At 33.3% G+C, this 24758-nt stretch overlaps 2 protein-coding genes across 3 annotated transcripts; one reads left to right on the top strand and one right to left on the bottom strand.

Annotated features, from left to right (window-relative positions):
- Positions 1 to 587: 587 nt before the first annotated feature.
- LOC133866752 (prefoldin subunit 1-like) lies at positions 588 to 6198 on the bottom strand. The gene is made up of 6 exons (XM_062303382.1): positions 6085 to 6198; positions 5920 to 5973; positions 3341 to 3446; positions 3033 to 3039; positions 1942 to 2026; positions 588 to 871 (listed from the first exon to the last, which is right to left on the bottom strand). The coding sequence occupies exons 1-6, from the start codon at positions 6106 to 6108 to the stop codon at positions 758 to 760; spliced, it is 390 nt and encodes a 129-aa protein (XP_062159366.1). The 5' UTR covers positions 6109 to 6198; the 3' UTR covers positions 588 to 757.
- Positions 6199 to 16178: 9980 nt separating this feature from the next.
- Positions 16179 to 23782, top strand: LOC133865745 (probable serine/threonine-protein kinase PBL17). Of its 2 annotated transcripts, none has more exons than XM_062302203.1 (6): positions 16179 to 16666; positions 17355 to 17659; positions 19490 to 19625; positions 21728 to 21864; positions 22304 to 22427; positions 23102 to 23782. In XM_062302203.1, exons 1-6 carry the CDS (start codon positions 16555 to 16557, stop codon positions 23650 to 23652), a joined length of 1365 nt encoding a protein of 454 aa, XP_062158187.1. In that variant the 5' UTR covers positions 16179 to 16554; the 3' UTR covers positions 23653 to 23782. The 2 variants fall into 2 exon arrangements, with proteins under 2 accessions (XP_062158187.1, XP_062158188.1); XM_062302204.1 differs by having other exon boundaries at positions 16180 to 16666; positions 17358 to 17659.
- The last annotated feature ends 976 nt before the right edge of the window (positions 23783 to 24758 follow it).

Here is a 24758-nt window from a genome sequence, read left to right as displayed (position 1 = left end):
ATAAATAATAAACACATGAAATATTTAAAATCTTTTTTAGTAAATGAGACCCGACATGTGAAATATTTAATTATTTCAAATCTCTACTTTAATATCATGTTAAACCACCGTATATAAAGAATTAGTTTGGAATATTGTTTGAAAGCTACCGATGTCGAAGTCCAAAAAATGTTTAATTTAGTGAGATGGCAAAATTCTCAATCATAAAAATATTAATATTGGGACGTAGTTGGTACTAGGGGTGTACAAGCGATTACGGTTAACGATTATATATTGCCTTTAACCGCTAACCGCAAGAGCCTTAGGTAGTTATGACAATCTTACCCTTATTTTTATACTAACCGACTCCACTCTAGTTCATTTGCACTGGAGCGAATCCTTGTCCCAAAGGACGAGGGTTGCATCAAACAGCGGATGCCAACTTGCCACAGTAAAAGGTCAAAGGTTCATTCCACATAGGACATGTTTTCTAACCTTTACGGTTAAAATTTTATTTTGTTGTATTTAACAGTATACATAGTAGTTCATCATTTAAAATGGTAAATGACGTAACTATATATATACCATTAAATCTGTGAAATCTAATCTGAACCATAAAATAAATCATTACCATTTCACATAGCCAAGTGTCGGAAACGGCAAAGCAAAAAGGCAATAATGTGTGGATAATAGGCCTACCATTTGACGTTTCAGGTTTCAATAAAGACTTATGGGAGGAATGTAAAGCACACAGCAGAAATTCTAAGAAATGGATGATTTACATTACAGTCATGGACATTATCTGACGAGCAAGACCCGGATCTTGCTCCAAGAGCTCCTTAAGGTTGTTCTCCACCTCTACCAGCTGCTTTTCTAAATATTCCTTTGATGTCTGTCAGCCCAACAACAGAAAATATTTGCACCAAAATTTCAGAAGAATGAGAGAAAATCAGTATATTGTCTTTCAAAAGAATGATGATTAGCGACAGAACTTAAGCGAGGTTGGCCAGGCACAGCTAAAGACCAAACAAGTATGGGAAAAGATTGGTTCATTTTGACTCGTTCAAAACCTTTAACAGTAGTTAATTGCCATGGCAGTAAATAATCTACACAATCCTAAGATCGAAAACCAACATGTAACATTTTCCTGCAAATCTTCTCACTATAAACTCTTCTATTTGTTACTCCTCATTATACTAAATAATCTTGTAACTCATCCATAAACTTGGTGACTTTTTTATGGAGATCACTCCTAGAGCAACAATTCAATAACTTTGTCATTAGCCCGTCTACTTTACTTCATACCTGATTGTTAATCATTTAAGATTGCTTAAGCACACTAGGCAATCATGGTCTTACAATTTCTGAATCTTTTAGATAAATTCAACTGAATAAAAATTAGATCTTTCATTATGGAAAATAAAATCAGAGGTTTCAATTTTATAAAAATAAAGGGCAAAACATCTATTAAACAATAAACTTTAAGCCAAACTCAGGTCAAAATTGAAAAAAAATAGAATATTGAAAAATTAACGTTGTAGACCAAATGAAACGGGGTATATGATGATTCATTATTATGATCCTCCAATCCAAATTTGTGCACTGAAAAACAAGAAACAAATTGCTACTACAAAACTAAACCTTCCAGATGGACATTATTTTTTTTTAAAAAAAAACATTAGCAGGGATTGATCTAGAACTCATTCTTTCTTTCTTTCTTCTTCTCAGGAGGATTTTAGATGGGGATCCACAAATAATTTAAGAAGACAAAAAAAAAAATAAGATTGTGAATCGCTATATAGTTTCACTAGTAATTTCTCTGTAGAAGGTCTTTGGAAAAATACATATTGGCCAAAAGAATATCAAAGATGAAAACACAAACAAACAAAAGAAGGTGGAGTCTAGAAAATAGTGCAGAAAGAAGAGGATTCTGCACGGGGGGGAATGAAAAGGATAATGCACCTGTAATGAGGCAATTGCAGTTTCGCTATCCTTCAGCTTTTGTTCCTGTTCATTCATTAAAACTGACTTGGGTTCTAACACAAACCTGGCCACCATCAGAGAGACAGAGAAAGAGATTCATCAGAGTACATCACAATGTTTTAGAAACCAGCTAAGTGAAAAGGCTCTAGGGTCAGAGGTTCAACCACCGGGCTGACCATGATTGCACCAGTCATAGATATTTAATTAAAAATAAAAAATATAATCACATGTAATCCATTCAAATAAATCTATAAACTATCAAGCTTGACAGATTCAAAATTCTGCTTCAATTAGTGAAGTAAATATATATATACACACACACACACATCTTTACTTAGATTTTTAGTGTATCATAATGCATGTATGAATCAAAAAACAAGAAGCATTTTTTAGTGAAAGGATGCATCTAATTTTTCATTTTAACTTTATTATCTCTCACACAAGTGACGCTATTGATGGTATAGATTATAAACAAAAACTCACCATTGGGTGAAAAAGTGGGTGAAATCATATCAATCTTCATAGGGTACCACCCATCTTAGTATATCCCTGAATAATATCTATATGCAATTTTGTTTAATACTATATACATAAATGTGTTCCATATGATTGTTAACATGTAAGCATAAATATGGTTCATAAATAACTTTTGTATTTACAGCAAAAGGTTTCCAAATGTAATTAATATTAGATAATAATACTGATTGTACCACAACTAACAGAAAGTAATGGGTGGTAATTCCCACACCCTAATACTTTCATGAAGCCTTCTTTTATTTTTTTTCCAAATGAACAATCAATTGAATTGGGCCAATGAGTGCTGGGACCCCAGCCCAGGTCAAACAGGTCAATGGCTGGACCATGATTGACATCATCCTAATCTGGTTCATAGACCAAAATGAATAGATGGGCATGACTGGAATGGATCAAGCCCGCCGGCAGTTCATCCGGCCTCTCTGGCCAGTCCAGACTGAATTTAAATCCTTGATCTGTCATCTATAATATGGCAGCCCCTAAATCAAGAATTCTGTGAACTTTTCACATGCTCAAATAGATTATTGAAAACTCACGTTCTCCCTGCAAAACAAAAATAAATAAATGTCACATTGGGAATAGGTTGCCCAAAGTAGCAGTAATAAAACTAAAACTCCAGATGACTGTTGTTAATGATTCAAAAAAAAAAAAAAATGACAGCCACTTTACAAAACTCTATAGAGATAGGGATTCAGTTTTTAAAACTTTTTGATGCTTTCAGTTTCTAAAACTGAAGAAAGCATTTATCATTTTAGCCCTTGAGGCACTTTGACCTACTACGTACTTATACAAAACTAGCATGGGCATTATATGCCAACATAAGATTATGGTTTTCTTTAAATACCTATAGATTTGTAGGTATTTGTATCATCAGACAATTGTCGCAGCTCCTCCAATGTTAGAAAGGCACGCTTTTTTTCTCCCTCCTTGTTTCGCATCTGGTTCTGTACCTGAAAGACGCAATAACCAACTTCAGTTCAAAGTCCTTTAATGGTAAGTAATAATTTTTTTTCAGAGAAACACATAGAGGGAAACACTAGAACAAGGCAAGTATACAAGAGGAACCCTTAGAAACCAGAAGAGAAGATAATTTCTAAAGTTACAAAGATCCAAAATCTCCACATGAGAAAGTAAAGAGAAGCCACTAGTTGTCTTCATCCTATCAACAAGCAATCATAAAAATAATTTCAACTTAATTACTAAAAGCTTAGTGCTATCAGACATTCATAGCATTTCTCTCCAACAAAAATCCACAGCCAACCTACACATAACCCAAATAAATGCAAACAACAAAAAGACAAGTGACCATAGTCTTCTTGCAATGGGGCAGAAGATAATAAGATGACCCATGGTCACGCGCCTGATTTACACAAACAGCACTAGTTAACTATTTTCTTACTTGTTTCTCTTATTAGGCGTTTCCTTTTTTATACTCCCAGTGTACTAAGGGGCGCCTCACGCTTTTAATGAGATTGGCTTATTACTTATCAAAAAAAAAACTATAACCTTCTTCCACTTTCTAAGAATATCTATCTTGAGGATTGTAAGCCACACCACTGTCAACCAAAAACTACTTTTGCCATAACATTTGCTTGCCAAAAATTCCTATCAGGAAAACTACTTCTTCTTCTTTTTGGTTATTTTAATCAAGCAACAATTATCAAACAAAAAAAAAAAAAAAAAGGCAAAAAGACAACTTTAGTACATAAAAGACAAACAAAGCCTAATATCTGACATTTCGTACACCTAGAGATTCAATTAGACAAGAGATAAAGCAACAGTTGCAGCCATTTAATTGAAAAGTGATCTTATAACAACTTCAAACCCGCTGCAGTGTTTTTATGATCGTCAAGAGTGTGAGCATTTGTCTCTCCATAAGCACCACAAGAGGCATAATGGTACCATCCTCCAGAAAATACTACCTCTATCCCTACAAGCTCTCTTGTCCCAACAAGCCAAAATTTCAACAATCATAATTGACATAACCTACACAACCCCAAAAAGAGAAAACACAAGAAATCATTCTTCTATAGCCACCAACCAATGAACAAGAAGATGGTTTACAATCCCACCGCAACTCTTAAACATATAGTACTGCCCCACAATCGCCCACTTTCTCTTCTTAAGATTATCCATGATAAGAATTTTTATGCAGCAAGAACTTAGATCTAATTTAGACCTTATCTGGTATTGCAAGAAGATGCCACCTTTCAAGCCGATCAACACAAAAAGAGGCAATAAGAACAAATTCCACCAATAACAGAAGTGGTCATGGCAAAGAAAGAGCAAGATTAAAGTGGAACTATAAAAGTTAAATTACTAGAGGTAGAAGACACAGGATTTTTTTTTTTAAAAGTAATAATTTTATTGAAAAGAAAACTGGCACAGCCCTCGTAAACGAAATGTAAAAGAGACAACCACATTAAAGGTTGCTAAAATCTAAAAAGTTTACAAGGTCTAAAAGATTCAAAAAGGAGGAAGAAAGAACATAGACTACAGTCTAATCTAAGAGAGATCTCAGAAAATTGAAAATAAAGAAAGCACAGGGGTCTCGCAATCCTTAAAATTGAGACAATTCATTTCTCTCCAAATGTTCCACATTAAGAACAAAGGATGAAAATTCAAAAATCAGGAAGGAAACATTTTTCTCATTCCAAGACAATCAAAACTAATGGTATCTTTTGTTCATCACTCGACTGAAACAAAGATACTTCCAAAATGCTAATCAAGCAATGCCCATGAATGTTCTTTTTCTTAAGCCATAACTATAACAATAGTAATAGCTACAACAACAACTAGCAAGAGTTGAAATTACCCCAAAAAAAAAAAAAAAAAATCAAATAAAGAAATGCAGAGCTGCACAAGTTGTTACTGGCTTGAATTGTTATATTCTTGTTTATTGTTTTATTACACATAATCCATATTTTAGTTTGCAACTAAACCAAAATCCCAAATAATAAACCAAAAGAAAAAACAAACAAAAAAATAGGATCAATATATAGCATAATGAAATAGCAAGTTCAACTATAAATTGAAAGAATCATTTCACAATCCTCAGAGTGCAGCAGTGTGGAAGATGGTGTCGCCATGCCTCTTATGGTGTCTTTGAAGGAAAATAAATTATAAAAGTTTTAAGGATCGCGAAAGGAGAATGGTGCAGATAAAGTCTATTTTCTTAGATACTTCTTACCTTAGGACGACAGTTGCCTTTAACTATCCTAGTTTGCCATTATTTCTTTTTTTATACTTCCTGTGTAGCTGGTTGCACAAAAGGTTTTGTGCTTTTAATCAAAGTTCGATTATTTATTTTTTTTTTAAAAAAAAAAAAAATTCACAAATATCATGATTTAACACGAAAGAACCAAACTTTATGTTGCAATTAAAACTAGAAAAAACAAAAATATGAATCAATAGCAGACTGACCTGCTTCAGTTTTCCAGTGATCTCAATCATACGACCTTGAATCTCTAGAAAAGCCTATGATTCCCACAAGACCCATTAGAAATTCATTCAGCTAATAACGTTAAGGGCCCGTTTGGTTGCTGGGCAAATTGGAACGAAAATGCAAGAAAAGTCGCAAAAACTTACTGCTCTGTTCGCTTCGTCGGCCATTGCAGAAGATTAAAACGGATACTCCGAGTGGGTAAAAATGAATCGGTAGTGAATATTGAGGTTCATAGTTTGATAGTATGGATCAGAGACTATATTTGGGTTTGGCACTATCGGGTCGGATCTTTACGTGTCTGATCGGTTTGGGTTTTGAATGGTTTAAGCCCAACTGCACAAAAAATAAAAAATGAGATTGAGTGAGTTGGTAATCTCTCTACCAGTTTTGTTAATTATAACTTTTAAAAAACTAAAGAGAAATTTTCATTTTCAAAAATGTTTTTCAATGAGAACAAATCAAAATTTTCAGGAATAATGGCTATGTTTGTAATTTTATTTTTTTTTAATGTTTTTATTTTGAGAGCCGAAAACAAAAATTTTAACAAACTGAACTAATTGTGTTTTGTGATCAGGGGCGTAGTCAGGGTAAAGCGAGATGAGCAAATCCCCACTTTGGCTCGCCTAAAACTTACTAAAGCAATACTTTAAATGTTTGGTTGCCCACCTGGAAAACAATTGCGCCCCTTATATAAATTTAGCGAATCTGCCAATAAATCATTGTTTAAGAAGAAAATAAATTACAAATTATGTTTATATGTTTTAAGCAATAATTAAATTTTGTTGAAAATTTTTATTTGTTTTGTTAGTTATATTTTTAATTTTCTAATTATTTTTTTGTTCAACTCTATCTTGTAATCTTCCCCCTTTGAACCCAAGTTGTAGCTCTGCCATTGTTTGTGATGTCGATCCTAAGATAAGAAATTAAGAATGCTCTAGATTTTCTTAGTAATTCCACCATATAGTTCTTATAATCACAATTATTATTTTTAAATTATAATTTTTGGATATTTTCACCTTAATATTTAACACCTTTTAAGGATTTAATTTTTTTTCTTAATTTATTATATCTCCCTTAATAATATATATCAAACTAATAACATAAAAACTATTTAATTTAAAATTAGTGATTAAAATTCTAAGAACTCTAGGTAAAGTTATTCTGAAACAAACTAGAAGATATTGATCCTCTACTCTAGTTATTTTTTTCTTATTTGGTGGATTAACTTCTTTGTAGGTTACGAAGTTGCATGCTTCAAACTTTGTGTGCTTCTTCAAATTCCACCACAGAGAGAGCAGTCCCCATTCTTTCATGTTATTTTTGTTTCTGATTCTCACGCGCTTGTTGCTTTTTTTCTTTTACTCTTTGAGCTATTGTTTTTATATCTCATGTTTAAGAATATACACTTTTGTTTAATTCTTACACTAAACTATATATATAGTTGACCGCATGCCGGTAAAGGGGTGATGGTGCCTGCAAAATGGATCGAAGATAAACAAAGAAACTTGTTGAGTGTGCCGACGGAAACACTTCTAATACTTAAGTCAATAAATATGCAAAGATAAAAAATAGAATGGAAGGCAGAAATATTTAGTGAAGAGGAACCTTGGGATTACCTACTACAGTGGCCAGGGACGGAGTGAGACATTTGGTTGGGAGGTGGCCAAACAAAAAATAAATTAAAATATGTAGTGAAAGTATAAATACAAAATATATGGATTTGGTATCTCTTTATCTTCAAGTTTTCAACGCCTTATTGAGTCTCTTGTGTGTTTGAAAAAAAAAAAAAATACGCATCTTTTCTACAATAGTACCTTTCTTCTCTCTTTTTTTTAGCTTTCTTCTCAACTCTACACTACATCATTTACAACACAAACCAATATTTCCTTTCATTCAATGATTCAACAGGTAATATCAGTCACAATATGGTGGAGTGGTGCTTTCCACGACGTGGTTGAACCGCCTATTAACCCAAAATTTATTCATTAAGATTCTAACTCCTACAAAGATCAATATTCTCAAGATTTTTTTAAAAAAAAAAAAAAAAAATCTTCCTCTTCCCAAGTTCTTAGCACTCAAGAACGAACCTCCAAAAAAATATGCTGAGAAATTTGCTCCTCTATTTTTCAGCCTGTACCCATACTTTAATTAATTTTAATTTCTCCACAAATTATAAATTGTTTCACAAAGAATCAATCAACACAGATAAGCTCTAAAAAGTTTATTCATCCACATTTTAACAGCAAAAATTAGCTAGAATTTCTAACGGATAGCTTAAATTAAGATTATATATACCAACATGGGATCTTATTAGGGCCACCGGTCCAACATATACCAAATCTGCTCTCTAATTAACTTGACACGCAAGATTAAATTAACCTTAATTCTCTTAATAAAACTACATATAATTTAGTAAGAGATATGATTGGGCCAAATAAAACTTTTCTTACACTACATCATACGTTTATAGTACCAGGCTACCAGCATCATATATAGTAAACTCTAACAATATATATAATCTTATTACTACAACATGCCAGCTTGTTTCCATTTTTGGCCCATTTATGAACGTTATAGAAAAATGAATATCATCACAAATTAAGAACCAATTTTTTTTTTTCAACTAAACTATTGGGGAGGGGGGGGGGGGGGGGGCATGGCCCCTAATGGCCACCCCCCAATTCCGTCTCTGACAGTGGCTCCCTTTATTAAGGTAGCCGAGAATTCTCCGCGTAATTTTGTTTACGCATGGTGTTTCTTGATTAGAGAATGTCCTAACGATACAAAATTTCCTTTGGGTGGGGGGTGCATTGACGTGGAAAATGGGCAACAACAAATATTCTCTTTTCGAGGATACCTGTCAGCCTTGTCCCTAGGAGTGAAAAATGTGGTTATGGTTAGCGATTATTGCTTCTAACTTCTAACTATAACCACCTTAAGCGTTATTCTATTTTTATAACTGCAACTGTCCGCCTTAAGTGATTAACGATTATAAAATAATTGTCAGTTAGTGTTTATTGAAAGTTATAACCTCACCGTGTAATCGCTTTTAAATTTGGACATATTTTTGGGTGGTCTTATTTTAGATTTTATTTTAGCCTTTTTTTTTCCTTTTTTTTTTTTTTGGCTGAATATATAGGGTCATTTAAAATCTCATGTGAAACGACTTGACGTACATGTTACCATACACCCATGGAGAGGCACATTACAGTACTTGTATGCTTCTAGCTGGAATTTAATTAAAAATTAGAGGTTATAGATTGGTTTGGATCAATATGGAATTATTGCCCCATGCTCTATTTGTCCCCTAGTTGATTATAGTAGGCACAAGTCAAATAATTTATGCAGCTCAGCATTTTCCGGTCAAAAATAGACACTATTCCTTCTTTTCTATCGAATCGCTCATAATTGTTGTCTACATTTCACGAAATTATGCACCATAAATAAGAGCTAATAAAGAGACCTGCAATCCCGTAGAAAGACATCACAATCTACTATAAAAAATAAATTAAAAAAAAATGTAGAGACAAAATAAATATATATATATATATATATGATTAAGTGGTTAGCGATTTTTTTCAATAGTGTAAAAAAAGGGTTAAGATTAGTGATTAGTAAACAATTATTTCCTGCTTACTTTTTCACCCCTACCTAGTAGGCTGATACAATTATGTGGCAGAAATAAAAATCTCTTGATGCACTCTTCCACGTGCCTACAGTGTTGACCTCCAAAGGTCATTGGATCTAAATGCGGGTTGTGGCAGGCTAATAATTATGGGCCTTCTCTTCAAATGCGCTTGCTATGGCCCAAGGGCCCAAACCCTTGGTAAAGAAAATAAATTTTAGGGTTTAGATATATAATAAGATTTTTAGGCCATAAGGAAAGAAAATAAATTTTGATGAGCTAGATTCGATCACACCCTTATGCAATGCTAATTATGTGTTAAAGACAAAATTGCAAAAAGGTCCAAAAAAAAAAAAAAAAAAAAAATTTGCTGAGGGATAAGCGTCATTGTCATGCAAGGTGACGGGACCAATATGGCCCGTGGCCTCATCCGTACGTGCAACATTAGTACGAAAATGGCGACCCTTATCGCACCCACCAACCACCAAGCCCGAGTTAAGGCCCCACTGCGGTGCACGCCTCGCCCTCCAGGAAACGAACGGTGCCATCTCTCGTTGTTGGTGCGTTGGCATCGTCATCGCAAAAGGCTAGGGCCTAGGACTTCTCTTGGTGCATTCCATTCCAACCTTGTCTCCTCCACATGCTCCTCTAGAAACCTCATCTTTATTCTTAGATCATTAATGCTAGAAATGTCACGAGACACTAGTCCTCAATATATATATATATATATATAAAACAATGATGGATCTAAAGAAGAAATAAAAGTACGATTTTTAGCATCAATCTTTCTTAGATTTATGTTACGCTTACAATTTTTTTATAATTTATTGACACGGGTGTTAGCATGTGACTCGCGTTATATCAGTCACCATCTTTTTAAAACATCCTCAAATAACATGTTGACACATGTCAACAAAATGTAAATGGAGTTGTAAGAGCACTCTTAAAGAGTTTTTTTTTTTTTGTTTTTTTTTTCCCCTAAATTTAGATAATAAAACCTTTTTTTTTCTCCCTATCTAAATACATTCTACAATATCTTCATTTATCTTTCTGTATCATTAATTTTATTTTATTTTTTAAAATGCAAGTTCTCGACATACCTTCACGTTTTTAACAAAATCCTAACACAATTTCCAATGAAAGGCAAAGAGAGGAGAGATAAATATTGTGTTAAAATAATGAATAGAAAAAACTAAATGATATAGGATGAAATTTACTAATATTTTCGGTGAAAACAAAAAGTAGAAAAGATGTCAAAAAAATATTGAAGTAGAGCCGTTTTATTAGAAGTTTATCTGTTCTCAGACAATGGAAATACAAAAAAAAAAAAAAAAAAGACTTGATCGTCAAGTTAGGATTTTATTTTATTTTCTTATTTACAATTAAGACTTATTTCCTTTACTTACTAGGACTAGATTTGCTTTATTTACTAGGACTATATTTGCTTTATTTGTTTCCTTTACTATAACTAGATTTGCTTTATTTATTTTTTTTCCTTTTTATGATTAAGTTTACTATTGCTACCATGATTAAGTTTACTTTTCTCTACAAGTATTTATTTTCTATAAATAGGCTTGTTTATTATGTAAAAAAACTCAATTGAATTATTATCAAATTAGAGACTTCTCTCTCAAATACTCTATGGAGTCTTATACTTCTTTTAGCCTACGGGCTTGTTTTTATATTTTTTGGTAGAAGACGAAAACGCTTCTCCTTGCAGAATCAAAGACGATGCTCTTTGATTAATTACCTTAGTCTTCCACTACGTCAGTTGGTATCAGAGATAGGCTTTATCTTAATCATGACCAATCAGCGCGACAGTGAAAAATTTCTCCAACAACATTGCTTGTAGGGGAAGGGCTCTTTTGAGAGCCGAATTCATAGGCTATCCGAGCTGACATTATCTGAATTCAATGGCCAACTTGTACTACAGTAACAACTTCTATAACAAGGTTGTTCGTGACAAGGAGGCTCCTTAGAGAGCCAAATTCCAAGAGTTCCGACAAATCCAGCAAATGATGCAACATGAGATGCGACAGATGTGAGAAATGATGGAGAGCATGCACATGGGTCTTATTCGTAATCACATGGACAATCTTGTCCATAATGATGATGGGATCCAAGTGAGGCCTATTCGTCACCAACGACCTGTACTCATAAACCGACCACCAATCTATGAAGATCTTAGTGACGATGATGTAAGTTGCGTTCGACCTGTTTGTAATCATATTTATGAATTTCCGAATAGGAAACCTGTATATAAAGAGAATGTTAGTTACGATGAAAAAGTAGAGTTGCCGTAAGAAAAACAATATGTGCAACTACAACCATTGGTTCTAACTACTGTAGTCTGTACAAGGGGAAGAATATCCACCACAAGCACAGCTCATCACGATCACCACATAAATAACAATGGTGATTCCTTTAAAGAAAACAATAAAGTTGAAGATGACATCAAAGAAAAAATATTTGGAGGAATTTTTATGGAAGGAGACATAAAGGAAAAGTTGTGTCTTAATGCTATCTATGTAGATTTTTTCGAGTATCTTTTTCTGGAAGAGTCGCGCGTGACATATTGCAAAGAAAACTCGAGGGTGAGTTTTCTTCAACTGGGGGTGTCTGATGTAGGATGGAATTTACTAATATTTTCGGTGAAAACGAAAATAGAATAGATGTCAAAAATAATATTGAAGCAGAGCCATTTGATTAGAAGTTTACCTGTTCTCAGTCAATGGAAGTACAAAAGAAAATACTTGATCGTCAAGCTAGGATATTATTTTATTTTCTTATTTATAATTAAGACTTATTTCTTTTACTTACTAGGATTAGATTTGCTTTATTTATTTCCTTTATTCATTTTCTTTATTTACTAGGACTAGATTTGCTTTATTTATTTATTTTTTTTTAGGATTAAGTTTAATATTGCTACTAAGATTAAGTTTACTTTCTCGACAAGTATTTATCTTCTATAAATAGGCTTGCTTATTATGTAAAAAGACTCAATTGAATTATTATCAAATCAGAGATTTCTCTTTCAAATACTCTACGGAGTCTTATATTTCTTTTAGCCTGCGGGCTTATTTTTATCTTTTTGGATAGAAGACGAAGTCGCTTCTCATTGTATAATCAAAGACACTGCTCTTTAATTAATTACCTTAGTCTTTCGCTACATAACTAAAGTGATACCCAATGTATAGGGTAGTAATGTAGCTTACCCAATATTTATGAAAAGTATAGGGTATCTAATGCATATGTGGCTTTTTGAATTTTTTTTGTATTTTTTTTTCCCTATATTTAGAGAGGAGATCAGCTTTTAAGAAAACTATTGAGAGTGCTCTCCCTTAAAAAAAAAAAAAAAAAAAAAAAAAAAAAAAAAAAAAAAAAAAAAAAAAAAAAAAAAAAAAAAAAAAAATTGTAAGTATTTTTCTAATTCTCATCACTTTTTAATATGAAAAAGAAAAAAGCAAAAATAAAAAATAAAAAATATCGTCTCACATGAAACCCCAATTTTGGAACCATTCTCTCTCGCTTCGCGCCATTGTTCTTATCGAGAGCTTAATAAATATTAGGGATACCAAATCTTTTACTAAGAAATGAGTATCAAAATGATGCGGAGCTTATTCATTAGTACCGATAAAATTCTTCTTGATTAATTATTTTGATCATCTTTAATAAATAAGCTCCACATCATTTTACTACTCATCTTTTAAATATAAGATTTAGTATACGTTCGTAAGAGGAAATTGTTGAGAGAAGATGATTTATATATATATATATATATATATATATATATGTAAGGTATTTGTTGGAACGAATTGAGGAGAGGACAATGTAGGAGCACATGCGGAACCCATAGTTTGAATGCCTCCTTTGGCTCCTTGCCCATAACCACCGACAGAAAAGGAAAGGAGGCCTTTTCCTAAAGGGTATAAAATTCATCATCAGGTCAGCGAATCTTCCAGGAACTTACCAAAAGCTTCGACGGCATTGAGTAATGTAAGTACCCTCCCTACAAACATTTTATAAATATTTCATAAAATTAATAAGACAAAATTTAGTACTTGCTGATTTTTTTGGTTTAAACTATAATTAATCTAAAGTTTACTAGACCGTACTCGTCCTTTTTATTATTATTATTTTTATTTTTTATTCATTTTTGAAGATATGATATGTAACATGGGTAGGGCCGTAAATAAACTAATTTGTTCGACAACCTGCTAAATTTAGTCTAATCCAAACTTAAGCTCGATACTGTAGAAATTCACTCGTTACTGTAAAAACCAACTCGATTAGTAAGTGATACATACTCGACTCGCTCGATAAAACTCGATAGGGACTCGCGAAATCAGCTCGTTTAAAGCTCGACCAGCTTGTTAGTTCGACTTGTTAGCTCGTTCATATCTCTTGTGTGTATATATATAAATATATATTAATATATTACTAAAAATGAGTTATATAAATTTAAACGTGTATATTAGTAATTAAGTAATATATGTTATATATGTTACTTAATATTTATATATGTATGTATTAGTTAACATACTAACTAGTTAGCTCATAAACTAATATATTATCTAATTAATTAACATATACTAAGTAAATGTAATTAACTATATATATATACTAGTTAACTATAGTCTATAGGTCATTTTTTGATAAAAAAAAATATATATAAATGTATACTAGTTAAGTAAATATAGTATTACATATTAATTAGCTTACTTTAATAATAGTATTTAGTATGTCAAGCTAAGATACTAAATTATTATTATTAATTAGCATATAACAATATAACTATATTAAATAGTTAGTATATAACTATATAACAATATATATATATATAAAAACACACATATATCATATCACACATGGTTAATAATGGTTATATATTATATTTATATTATAGTTACTTAGTTATATAGAATATATTAAACTTACTACTTGCTCACATTATACATATACCATAATTTATACTATCTAGTTATATATAATAACATATTGTTAATTTGTTACTTGTAGACTATAGTATGTACTATATTTTATAATATACTTTATATAGTTACATATTAAATATTTATGCTATTAATAAATGTATAGAGGTTGTTTACAAACTTGGACTTGAACTTTGCTTTGATCACACATTAAAAATTTTAATAGTCTAACTTAAGCTCTAGTTGAGTCGAGCTTATCAAGTAAATCGGCTCGGCTCGTATGACATTCTCAACGAGCTCGAGCTTGAGCTCGAACTTGCCCGAGTTTTAAACGAGTCGAGCTTGAACACACATTTCATAGTTAGGCTCGAGGATGAGGTTGACTATTTAAACTTGACTCATTAACGAGCTAGTCTTAAAATCTTAAAGCTCGACTTAACTTGACTCGATTACAGCCCTAACTGCATGAGTTTGTCAACAAGGAGTTCAGGTTGATTGCAGTAGAGAAAGGATTTTTTCTTGTTCTTTTTTCTTTTTTTGTTGGCTTTTTTTGTTTGTTATCATCATTTTGTATTTTTGAGAAATTTTTTTAAAAATTGTACAAGATTCGAAGCTTGTTTAAAAAGAATTGACAATTCAACCACTAATTAACTAAATTGAGAATTTAATTATTTTTCTTAATTATTTTTTCAATTATAAAATTCTAAGTCAGTCTATAAATGACTTTGTAATAAAAGACTGAAAGATCTGATATAGGACGATCCGAACACAAAGATCTTATTACTAAAATTAGAACCGAATGAACTAATTGCTAATCAGCCAAAACATTGGAATCATGTACTCTCATAAAAATTTGGAATCATCCCAATAATTTTCGAGTCTTCCTTTAACAAAAGCATAATGGCCGATAATTTTTGACACGACACGAAAACTCCGACACAAATTTAAAACGAAATTAGTAAGTTAGGATTTAATAAAATATCATTTGGGTCAAACCGGATCAACTCCGACTACATACAATTAATAAAACGGGTCAATTCGAGTCAATTTGTTTAACTCACGGGTAACCCACATAACCCTTTTAAATTACTATTTTTTTTAAAAAAAATAAAATTTACTATTAAAAAATTAGAACCCAAAAGTGTAAAATAGAAAATTATCCTCAATCTTGTCCTTAGTTGTAAAGATAATAGTCAATAGCATAATTAATTTTCATATTCAATAATTAAGAATTATTCAATATTTTTCTATAAAATGACATTTTCATATTCAATAATTGAAAATTTTGTTAGTTAAACTGGTTATGTAAGTCGGGTTAGGTCAACCCAGCACAACCAGCTAATTAAATGGGTTATGCATGTTGGATGGGTTGCCCACCTATTTAAATGGGTCATATGATGGTTGATGGGACTATTCCATTTAATTAAAATGGATCCGTTCGAGTCGACTTATATAGTTGACTCGAACCCGACACACTAACAGAATATACAACCAAAAACAAAAGAAAAAAAAAAAAAGAGACAAAAAAACAAAAAACAGAGCCCTAAGATTGGAAAGTAAAACCCAATGGCAAATTCTGTAATAAACTCTAACCCAGTTACAACTTACAAGCATGGAAGGCCCAAGAGCAACCCAAACCCAACTAGACTTGTGCCCGTGCTTTGGATTGGCGCTTTCCGCGCCTATTGCTCTAAACCATTGGAATCATATCATCCCCCTCTTTCTCAGTAATCTCTCTCTCTCTTTGCTGGCTTTCACCAAAGTCCTTTTCTTTGACAAAAAAATTGTTTTGTTTTTTTGTTCCCGGCGACTCTCCACAGAAATTCCGGTGACCCATTTCGAATTTGGACCCACCCAGATCTGATACGGACCCCATTTGTGGGAAAGACATTGGGGCCCGCATTGATTTCCGATGGTTTTAAGATAAAAACCCAACAATTGTTCGAGTTTGACTGTATGAGTTCGATGATGACGATGAAGAAAGAGAAATAGGGTCTTATAGAATCTTAAAATGAGAAGATGAATGTAAATCTGGGTTGGGGTTTAGGTTGAGATTCATGGGGATTTGTTTTAGTATCGAAGAAAAACAATCACAACAGCAGCAGCAGCAGCAACAACTGCTGCAAAAACAAGATCCACTGCAACGGCAGTATGTGAAGAGGAGTCAAGGTATTTCTTTTAGATCAATTAAATAACATTTATTTGTTTGTTACATTTATGGGCATCATTAACTCTGTTTAATTTTTTTAATGCACTTTTGTTTAACTATATTTGATGATGATGTACTTCTATTTCCATTTAAAGGCACTTCGGTTATCTGGGATCCATAAATGATCTATGATTGGACAAGACGCTAATTAGAGAGTCAAAATGGAAATAAATATAAATGGGTGGCATTTTTGCCATATTTTGTTTACATCCCTCTCAAGATTTCCCCACAATGACATCAATTTAACCTTGAGATTTCTGAGTCATTGTACCAGTTTTTGAATGTAATGTTGATGTGTAATACTTGAAGAAACAGAAATTAGAGGTTTATGCCATTAATCTTGCATGTTCGTGTTGTTTATCTTTTCTTAAATCTGATTTGACTAGTTATTTCAAACAGCAGTGAGCAAGAGAGTTATTCATTATATCTTTGTTCTGTTTTGACCATTCCAAAAATATAAAACAACTGAAAGTGTTTGTGCAAAAATTGTCCACTTCCATATAACAATGTGCTGAATTTTCATGAGAGAGAGAGAGAGAGAGAGAGAGAGAGAGAGGTTGATATAAGCAACTAAACAGTATTAATTACTATCATCATTGATTTTAGCTCAGCAATATTCTTTTTTCTCATGTGAATTTTCGGTTGAAGTAGGACATGAATCAGCTACATCTCCAAATGCACTAGAAAGAAGTGCAAGTAGCACTCCCTTGGCTCCCAAGAATGTTAAAGATCTCCGTGAAAATCCTGGATATAGTAATGTTGATATCTTTACATATGAGGAAATGAGGTTGGCCACAAAGTGTTTCCGGCCAGATTTGATTCTTGGCGAGGGTGGGTTTGGAATTGTATACAAAGGAGGCATTGATGAGAATGTGAGGCCAGGTTACAAGACCACCCAAGTTGCCATTAAGGAGCTTAACCGAGAAGGGTTCCAAGGTGACAGGGAATGGCTGGTATTTGACTTATCTCTCAGTTTATTTATTTTACTCCAATATGAGGCTTTACATGGAGAATGTGACTTTTATATTTTTCTTTTTGGTTTTGAAAACAACAATTAATTATATGGAACACAAATCAAAGTAGAGAGAGAAACTATAGATAAATGAGAAAGGTAAATACATCAATTTGGAATGCAGATCCAGAAGATAGTATGAAAAGAGCATACATCAATTCAAGATAAGAAAAATTTGCCAACTGCGTGCAAGTCATTTTTTAACTTTTAAACTAAGCTTTATAAATCATAAGTTATTTTGTTTATTTCTAAAAGTTAGTTTTCTTTCTTCTTCTCTTTTTTTTTTTTTTTTTTGAGAAAATACATTTACCCCACTCTAACTACCACAAATTTCCAATGTCCCCCTTCTGCACCCAAAATGACAAAAATAACCATGATAAAAAAAAAATAATAATAAATTTGAATTTTCCTGATTTTTGCAATTTCTTGATTTTTTTTTTTTTTGGGTCTTTTTAAGGTTCCTAAAGTTTTTTTACTTTATTTTTTTAGGTGTTTTCTTTTGTATACTTCCTATGTATTTACGGGCGCCTTACGCTTTAGTGATATTGTCAATTACTTGTCAAAAAACAAAAAATTACTTTCTTTTTGTCTTTTTTTTTTTTCATTTTTTTTATTAACTTTTTATCATGGGCATTTTTGTCAATCTGGGTCGCAAAATGGGACATTGCAACGTCAATGGCAGATTGGGGGGACATTGCAAAAATTGAAACATTGCGGGGGGAATTGCAAATTTGTTGATAGTTAGAGGGGTAAATGTATTCCCCCCCACCATATTTTTTTAGATTAGAAATACAGGGAGAGCTACCTAACTTCAAAAATTTAACTGCATAGAATGCTTACGAGCAGTTGCATTATACTTTATGTTGCTGTATGATGTGGTCTGTTTTACCGTAGTATGATCAGTTACTCTTTTATTTGAGGATGTACCTGTAAGTGTACAGCTGACCTTATTAGCAACCTTCTAACCTACCAAAGATGAGCTTTTTCAAATTTTTGTATAGATGAGTTAACAATGCTTTAGAAGAAAATTTATATCAGATTTGGTATCTAGCCAAAGAGAGAAATCAATAAATCATAATGGTTGATGGACTTGAGAAGTGGACTTAGTAAAGAAAGGAACCACCCAAAGTATGAACTTCCCCACAAATTAATGGCTTAGCTCTTCACGCTTAGTGCAGGGCTTTTTTTTTCAGATGGGGGCCAGTGCTCGAGAGTTGTGTTGGCAAGAAAGATATTGATCTAACAAGTAGGGAGGATAACCTTGCAGAAACAGAAAAATAATAAATAAAGAAAAAGAAAAGAGAAGCAACAAAAAAATGTTGGGACTTGGTAGTATGGTCTTTCTTACTACTTTGCTTAAACAAATATACCTCTATCAATGATTCCTAGGTTGATAACAGAAAGTGGAAAGCGGAACCATTCAAGCACTGTCGTTTGACACATGTTGTCATTTTGAGAAGTCACTTTTTTTTCTTTTTTTTCTTTTTTTTTTTTGTCTACTGAGGTCCACTGGGCTTATGTGCTTCTCAATGGCAGTAGCCTCTCCCTTCCTTTAAACTACCTTCTCCTTTGGTGTAGGCTTGGCGTAGGTAGGATTTGATCCCAAGTCTTCTGTACAATGATAAGAGATTTTACTGGCTGAGCTAATTGACTCCTAGGATCACTTGTTTATGCCATTGGGCAGAAACTAAGCTTGTTATTAGTAATGATCATTCCATGTACAGAGGAAATTTAATTGCTTGTATGCACCATATCTTTGTTCATTTTGCAGACAGAAGTTAATTATTTAGGGCAGCTCCGTCACCCCAATCTTGTGAAGCTCATTGGGTATTGCTGTGAAGATGACCACAGGCTGTTAGTTTATGAGTACATGGCAAGTGGGAGCCTTGAAAGACATCTTTTTCGAAGTAAGTATCCAATCGAATCTTTTAGGACTTGATAATGGAATGAGGTCTTGAGTGTAGTTACTCTTAAAGATTAAAATATAGTTTATAGTTCTATTATGAATTCATATGTACTAGAGTATTAGAGGGAGGCCCTAGTTTGGTTTTTATCTTGGTCTCCATGTATTCATGACTAAACTTTTGTCTGCCATGTGTACAATATCCTTTTGCTCTTTTCTACCTTTCCAGCCAGTAGTCAGCTAGTATCTCTCTCTTTGTTGTCATACCCATGCTTCAACATGGTTCATTACTCCTCTCTCTCTCTCTCTCTCTAGTTTTGCCCAGACGGCCATAGCCAAGCCCACCCCTAAGTCAGATGTCCTATGCTGCATGCCCACGATCTCATGCATGTGTGATGCTACTTAGCTGCTAGAACCAAAGCCTTTTGCACACGCTAGCTTCTAGTCATGTGAAGAATGTAGAGATGGCATTGTCTAGATCAAATTTCATGCGGCTTGATGAATAAATAAGATTTTTTTTTTGGTTGCATCTTCTCTTGAATTGTGCACTTTCCCAGGATTTGCTTCATGTTGGAAATATGCTAGTTCTAAATTTTACTTGATTTTGTCGGATATGTACTATCTAGGGTACTTTGAATTCAAAATAAAGAAGAGTTTTTTTTTTTTTTAACATTTCTTCTATTCCTTGGGCCCGGAGAATGACTTGTAGAACAGATAATTTGACCTGTCACTTGTCTTCACGGTTGGCAGTTTGTGTAAAATGATATGGACTCACTCTACATCATGCAAATATGCTCTAAAGCCCTTCCTGCATGCTTGTAGACTATGAACTTTAAAACAAATAACTATATCAAATTTTCCCTAAAACAGTTAAAATACTCAAAACCTCCTAGTTTAATTAAGAGATACACAGGAGGCCACTCCCCTCAAGTTAAATTGTTTTTCCTCTTCATAGTGTCTGACAAAATCATGAAAAATTAGAGGTAGGCAGGCCCCACATAAAAAGATATTTCCAGATGTGCAAAATATCCCTTAAAACTTTTTAGGTAAGGTCTCAATTGTTAGAATCAAGTTATTAACAACCAATTAGATTATGACACATAAGCAATCCCCTTTTTCAGCTCTTTGAATTATATACAGATGGCTGTCTTTTATTATTTGTCTTGGGTGTGTCTTAAGTGAAAAAAGCTTATGAAGAGAGAAAGAGGGATAAACAAGAGGAAATGAGGAACACAATGGCAAATGAAGAGGAAAATTGCAAAAGGAATTAAGCAGCAAAGCAGTTATGTTCTACTTAAATATCCACGCTCTCTTACTTATCAAAAAAAAAAATATCCACGCTCTCTTAATTCTACAGCCTTCTAAAACCAGTTATTCAACCCAACCTTTAAAATTGTTTACGATCTGTTTTTTTTTGGCGAATTACCATCCCTAATTTATCTGTTTTCATACAATCTATGATATATACTTGTTGTCTTCACTGTTCCTTTTGTTGTTGCGATTGATATATTGTTATTTGATATTGATTTTGACATTGTTCTTCATGAGTGAATGGCATAATTTTGAAAAATGATACTTTTGGTTTCTAATTTCTTTTACAGTGACATGGCTTTAATGAACTTTTTTGTTCCTTTTTTTTTTTTTTCGTTGAGATTAAATAAAACCCTTAGGGAAATGCTCTATTTGTTGCTTATTATAAAGATGGTTTTTGTTTGGGCTGTTTACTTTTATATCTGCCCTCGCTTTCATTACATCATTGTGGATTGCCTTGTGAAATAGCAATAAAACTTTTCTTTATTTTTTTGATGTAGTTATGTTCTTCTTTCTTAAAAACTCACTGTAACTAAATTAGTAATGCAATGCATAGTGTCTTTTCCAAATATTTTGCCCCCGCAAGAAGACCTGGTTCCTTCCCTGGTTCCATCATCCATGCCCCTCAATAGTGTTGCATGTAATGTTTGGCTATATCACACCATTGATTGTGGAAAGTTGTGGATACTTTTGAAAATCATAAACTTAAATGCCCTGCATAAATTGATTAAAATATTTATACATTTTAAAGAAATTTAAGCCTCGGTTACTTACTGTTTCTTTATCCTATTGTAGGAGTGGGCTCTACACTAACTTGGTCAAGAAGAATGAAGATTGCATTAGACACTGCAAAAGGACTTGCTTTTCTTCATGGTGCCGAAAGATCTGTCATATATCGTGACTTCAAGACGTCAAACATCTTGCTGGATGCGGTTAGTTGTCTTTTCTTTGACACACATATACACACGCTCGTGCATATATATATATATATATATATATATATATATATAGAAGAGTGCTTTTATAAAATGAACTTGAAGCACGTCATATGTTAGTTGCCATTTGGAAAACTAAGATCTGGCCTTCTGAGCATGAGTTTAGTAAAAATTCAACTTACTTCCACTAGCGAAGCTCCAAATCAGAGAACTTTGATATGCAAATAGACAAGAGAGAAGATGAAAGGCCCACAAAGTGAAATTATGCTCTTTTTTTGTCATGAGTTTTTTTTGTTCTTTTCCTTTTTTGGGCAAATAAATACTAGTATCTATTTTGTCAAACAAGGATAAGCATGCATCTGCCTGTGCAATGAATGATTTTCCGGAGGATTTTGGGTTGGCTTCCATTGAATAAATTAGAAATAAAAACCTGCAGGACTTTAATGCGAAGCTTTCAGACTTTGGCCTAGCAAAGGATGGGCCAATGGGAGATCAAACCCATGTTTCAACACGAGTGATGGGTACTTACGGGTATGCAGCTCCTGAGTATGTAATGACTGGTGAGTTTTTTAATTTGTTTAACAGTAAACGGTGCTGATTCTTTTATTACATAGTGATTTTTTTTTTTCTTGTTTTATGATTTTGAATTTCACTTTTGCCATACAAAGGAGGATTTTGTTTATTTTTTTTCTTACGACTAGAACCTTGCTATTGGTAGTTGGAATTGAAGAACTGATATAAGATGTGCTGATCAGTTTCAAGTAGGAAAAATGGTAACACAGATTGCATAAAGATTTGGACCTTTCCAGTTTGTAATTGACTGAAATTTTCCAAGTTCTTTTGTTGCTAAGTTGGAAAGGAGGAAGGAAATGCCATAGTTTCCGTGCTCTTCTCTTAAAGGTTGAAAAGTTATTGTTAAAACTTGAGAGGGTCTGTGAGAAGCAAAATTAATAAAAGTAACAATTTAGATATTTTCTTTCTGGCTTGTTTTCTGTCCTTGAAAAAAAAAATGCGCTTCTACAGCTTTATTTGCACAACCAAGCATCAAAATAATATAAAATATTCTATCTCTACAATTGTATCTCTTCTCAAATGAAACAAAACCTTATTTGAAAGTAAATAGTTGATCATTATAAATCAACATTCATACACAGCAGTACAATGTAACAGGTATGGATTGGTGGTAGAAACTACTTAATAGTCCATGAACTAAGTTTTAAACTGATCTTGCCAGGGCATTTAACGGCTCGCAGCGATGTTTATGGATTTGGGGTAGTACTACTTGAGTTGCTCATCGGAAGGAGAGCGTTGGACAAGAGCAGACCCAGCCGAGAACACAACTTGGTCGAGTGGGCCCGCCCACTCTTGAACCATAACAAGAAGCTTCTGAGGATCTTAGATCCCAGGCTGGAGGGGCAGTACTCAGATAAAGCAGCAATGAAGGTGGCCCATTTGGCATACCAATGCCTTAGCCAAAACCCGAAAGGGAGGCCTGTCATGAGCCAAGTTGTTGACATCCTGGAGAATTTTCAGTCGAAGGCAGAAAACCAGGAAGAGGCATTGCTTCATGGCGGAGGCAGTAGTCTAACCCTTTATGAGGTTCCAAAGGATACCCCTGCCACTGAGTCAGAGAAGAGACACCCATCCAGCAGTGAGAGGGGGCCTGAGGTGCAGAGGAGCAAACCAGGGAAAGGAAGGAGCAAAAGTGAGCCTTCCCATGATTGTGATCTATTTAGCCCTTCTCCCCTTTTGTCTGTTGAGAAATATGCTTCTTCTAGGAGTTGAACCTGTACCAAATATCCATGTAAGTTACTTGTATAAGATCTGTAACTTTTCTGTCCATTCTGTGTTTTGAGATAATTATTCTTCTGCTCTAAAAAAAATTGAGAATTCATGCCCGTTTCATTTTATTCTACTTTATGAGCAATCAGGGAAAGAGTCTTTGTATCACCATCCAATAGTTTGGGAGAATGAAAATAAGCCAGTTTATCAATGGTCTTGTAATATAGTGATATTTCTCCCAATTTTAAGGATGTATGGGTTTTCAATTCTCTTATATAAGTACGGAATTTGTAGAATTATAAGATGAGTTGTCGTTGAGAAGTGCTGTTGGCAAGGGCCTTGGTTTTTATGGCATTTCGAATCCCCTTAAGTGCAAACAATTTCTTGAAGTCCGAGGCTTACCCAACAGAGGTAAGTACACGAAGTTGCCCTATCTTAAAAGAGATTTCTTGTCATTAAAAAAAAAAAAAAAAAAAAAAAAAAAAAAAAAAAAAGGGAAAAGAAGAAGAAGAAGAAAATAAGTGTTGTTGGTGTGAGTCACTTTGGCAAGTGATGGTTAACTGTTGGTAGGTACCTGTTGCCTATATGCCATGCGGAGTGCAACGCCATTAGCTTGCCGTCATTCTTATCATTTGGCTTCATTGGTTGTCCTGTACTCCTATTTTTTCTTATTATTGGAAGCTACGCTTTCGTTTATTTTTTTGTTTTTAACTATATTTTTATTAGGGGGTTGATTTTATTTATTTTTCCTAGAATAAGGATCCCTAGCAATATAAGTAACAAATGTAAGAAAGCTTCTATGGAGTTCGCTTGCCCAAGTGTTTGGTTGCTCACCCCTTACTTGAGCAGGTGAGCCCCCACAAAAAATTCTCACATTAGCTGTCAAGATTGCAACAAATTGCTGAATATACGGATCTATTTCTCTCACCCCCCGTTTATTACATTAATTTCTGTTCTAAAGATAGATGTATGTGAAAATTACATGCTCTAAAGCCAGATGTCACATGCTATAAAGATGAACGTCCCTTTAATAGACGTTGTTTGATAAATTTTACCCAACCTAGTTTAGAGCAAAATTGTCCTTTTTACCACAAGTGTGCAGCATTAAA

This window comes from Alnus glutinosa, chromosome 4, assembly GCF_958979055.1.
Source record: "Alnus glutinosa chromosome 4, dhAlnGlut1.1, whole genome shotgun sequence".
Lineage (NCBI taxonomy): Eukaryota > Viridiplantae > Streptophyta > Magnoliopsida > Fagales > Betulaceae > Alnus > Alnus glutinosa.
Note: the sequence above shows the minus strand (reverse complement) of the source record. Positions and strands in the feature narration are given on the sequence as shown.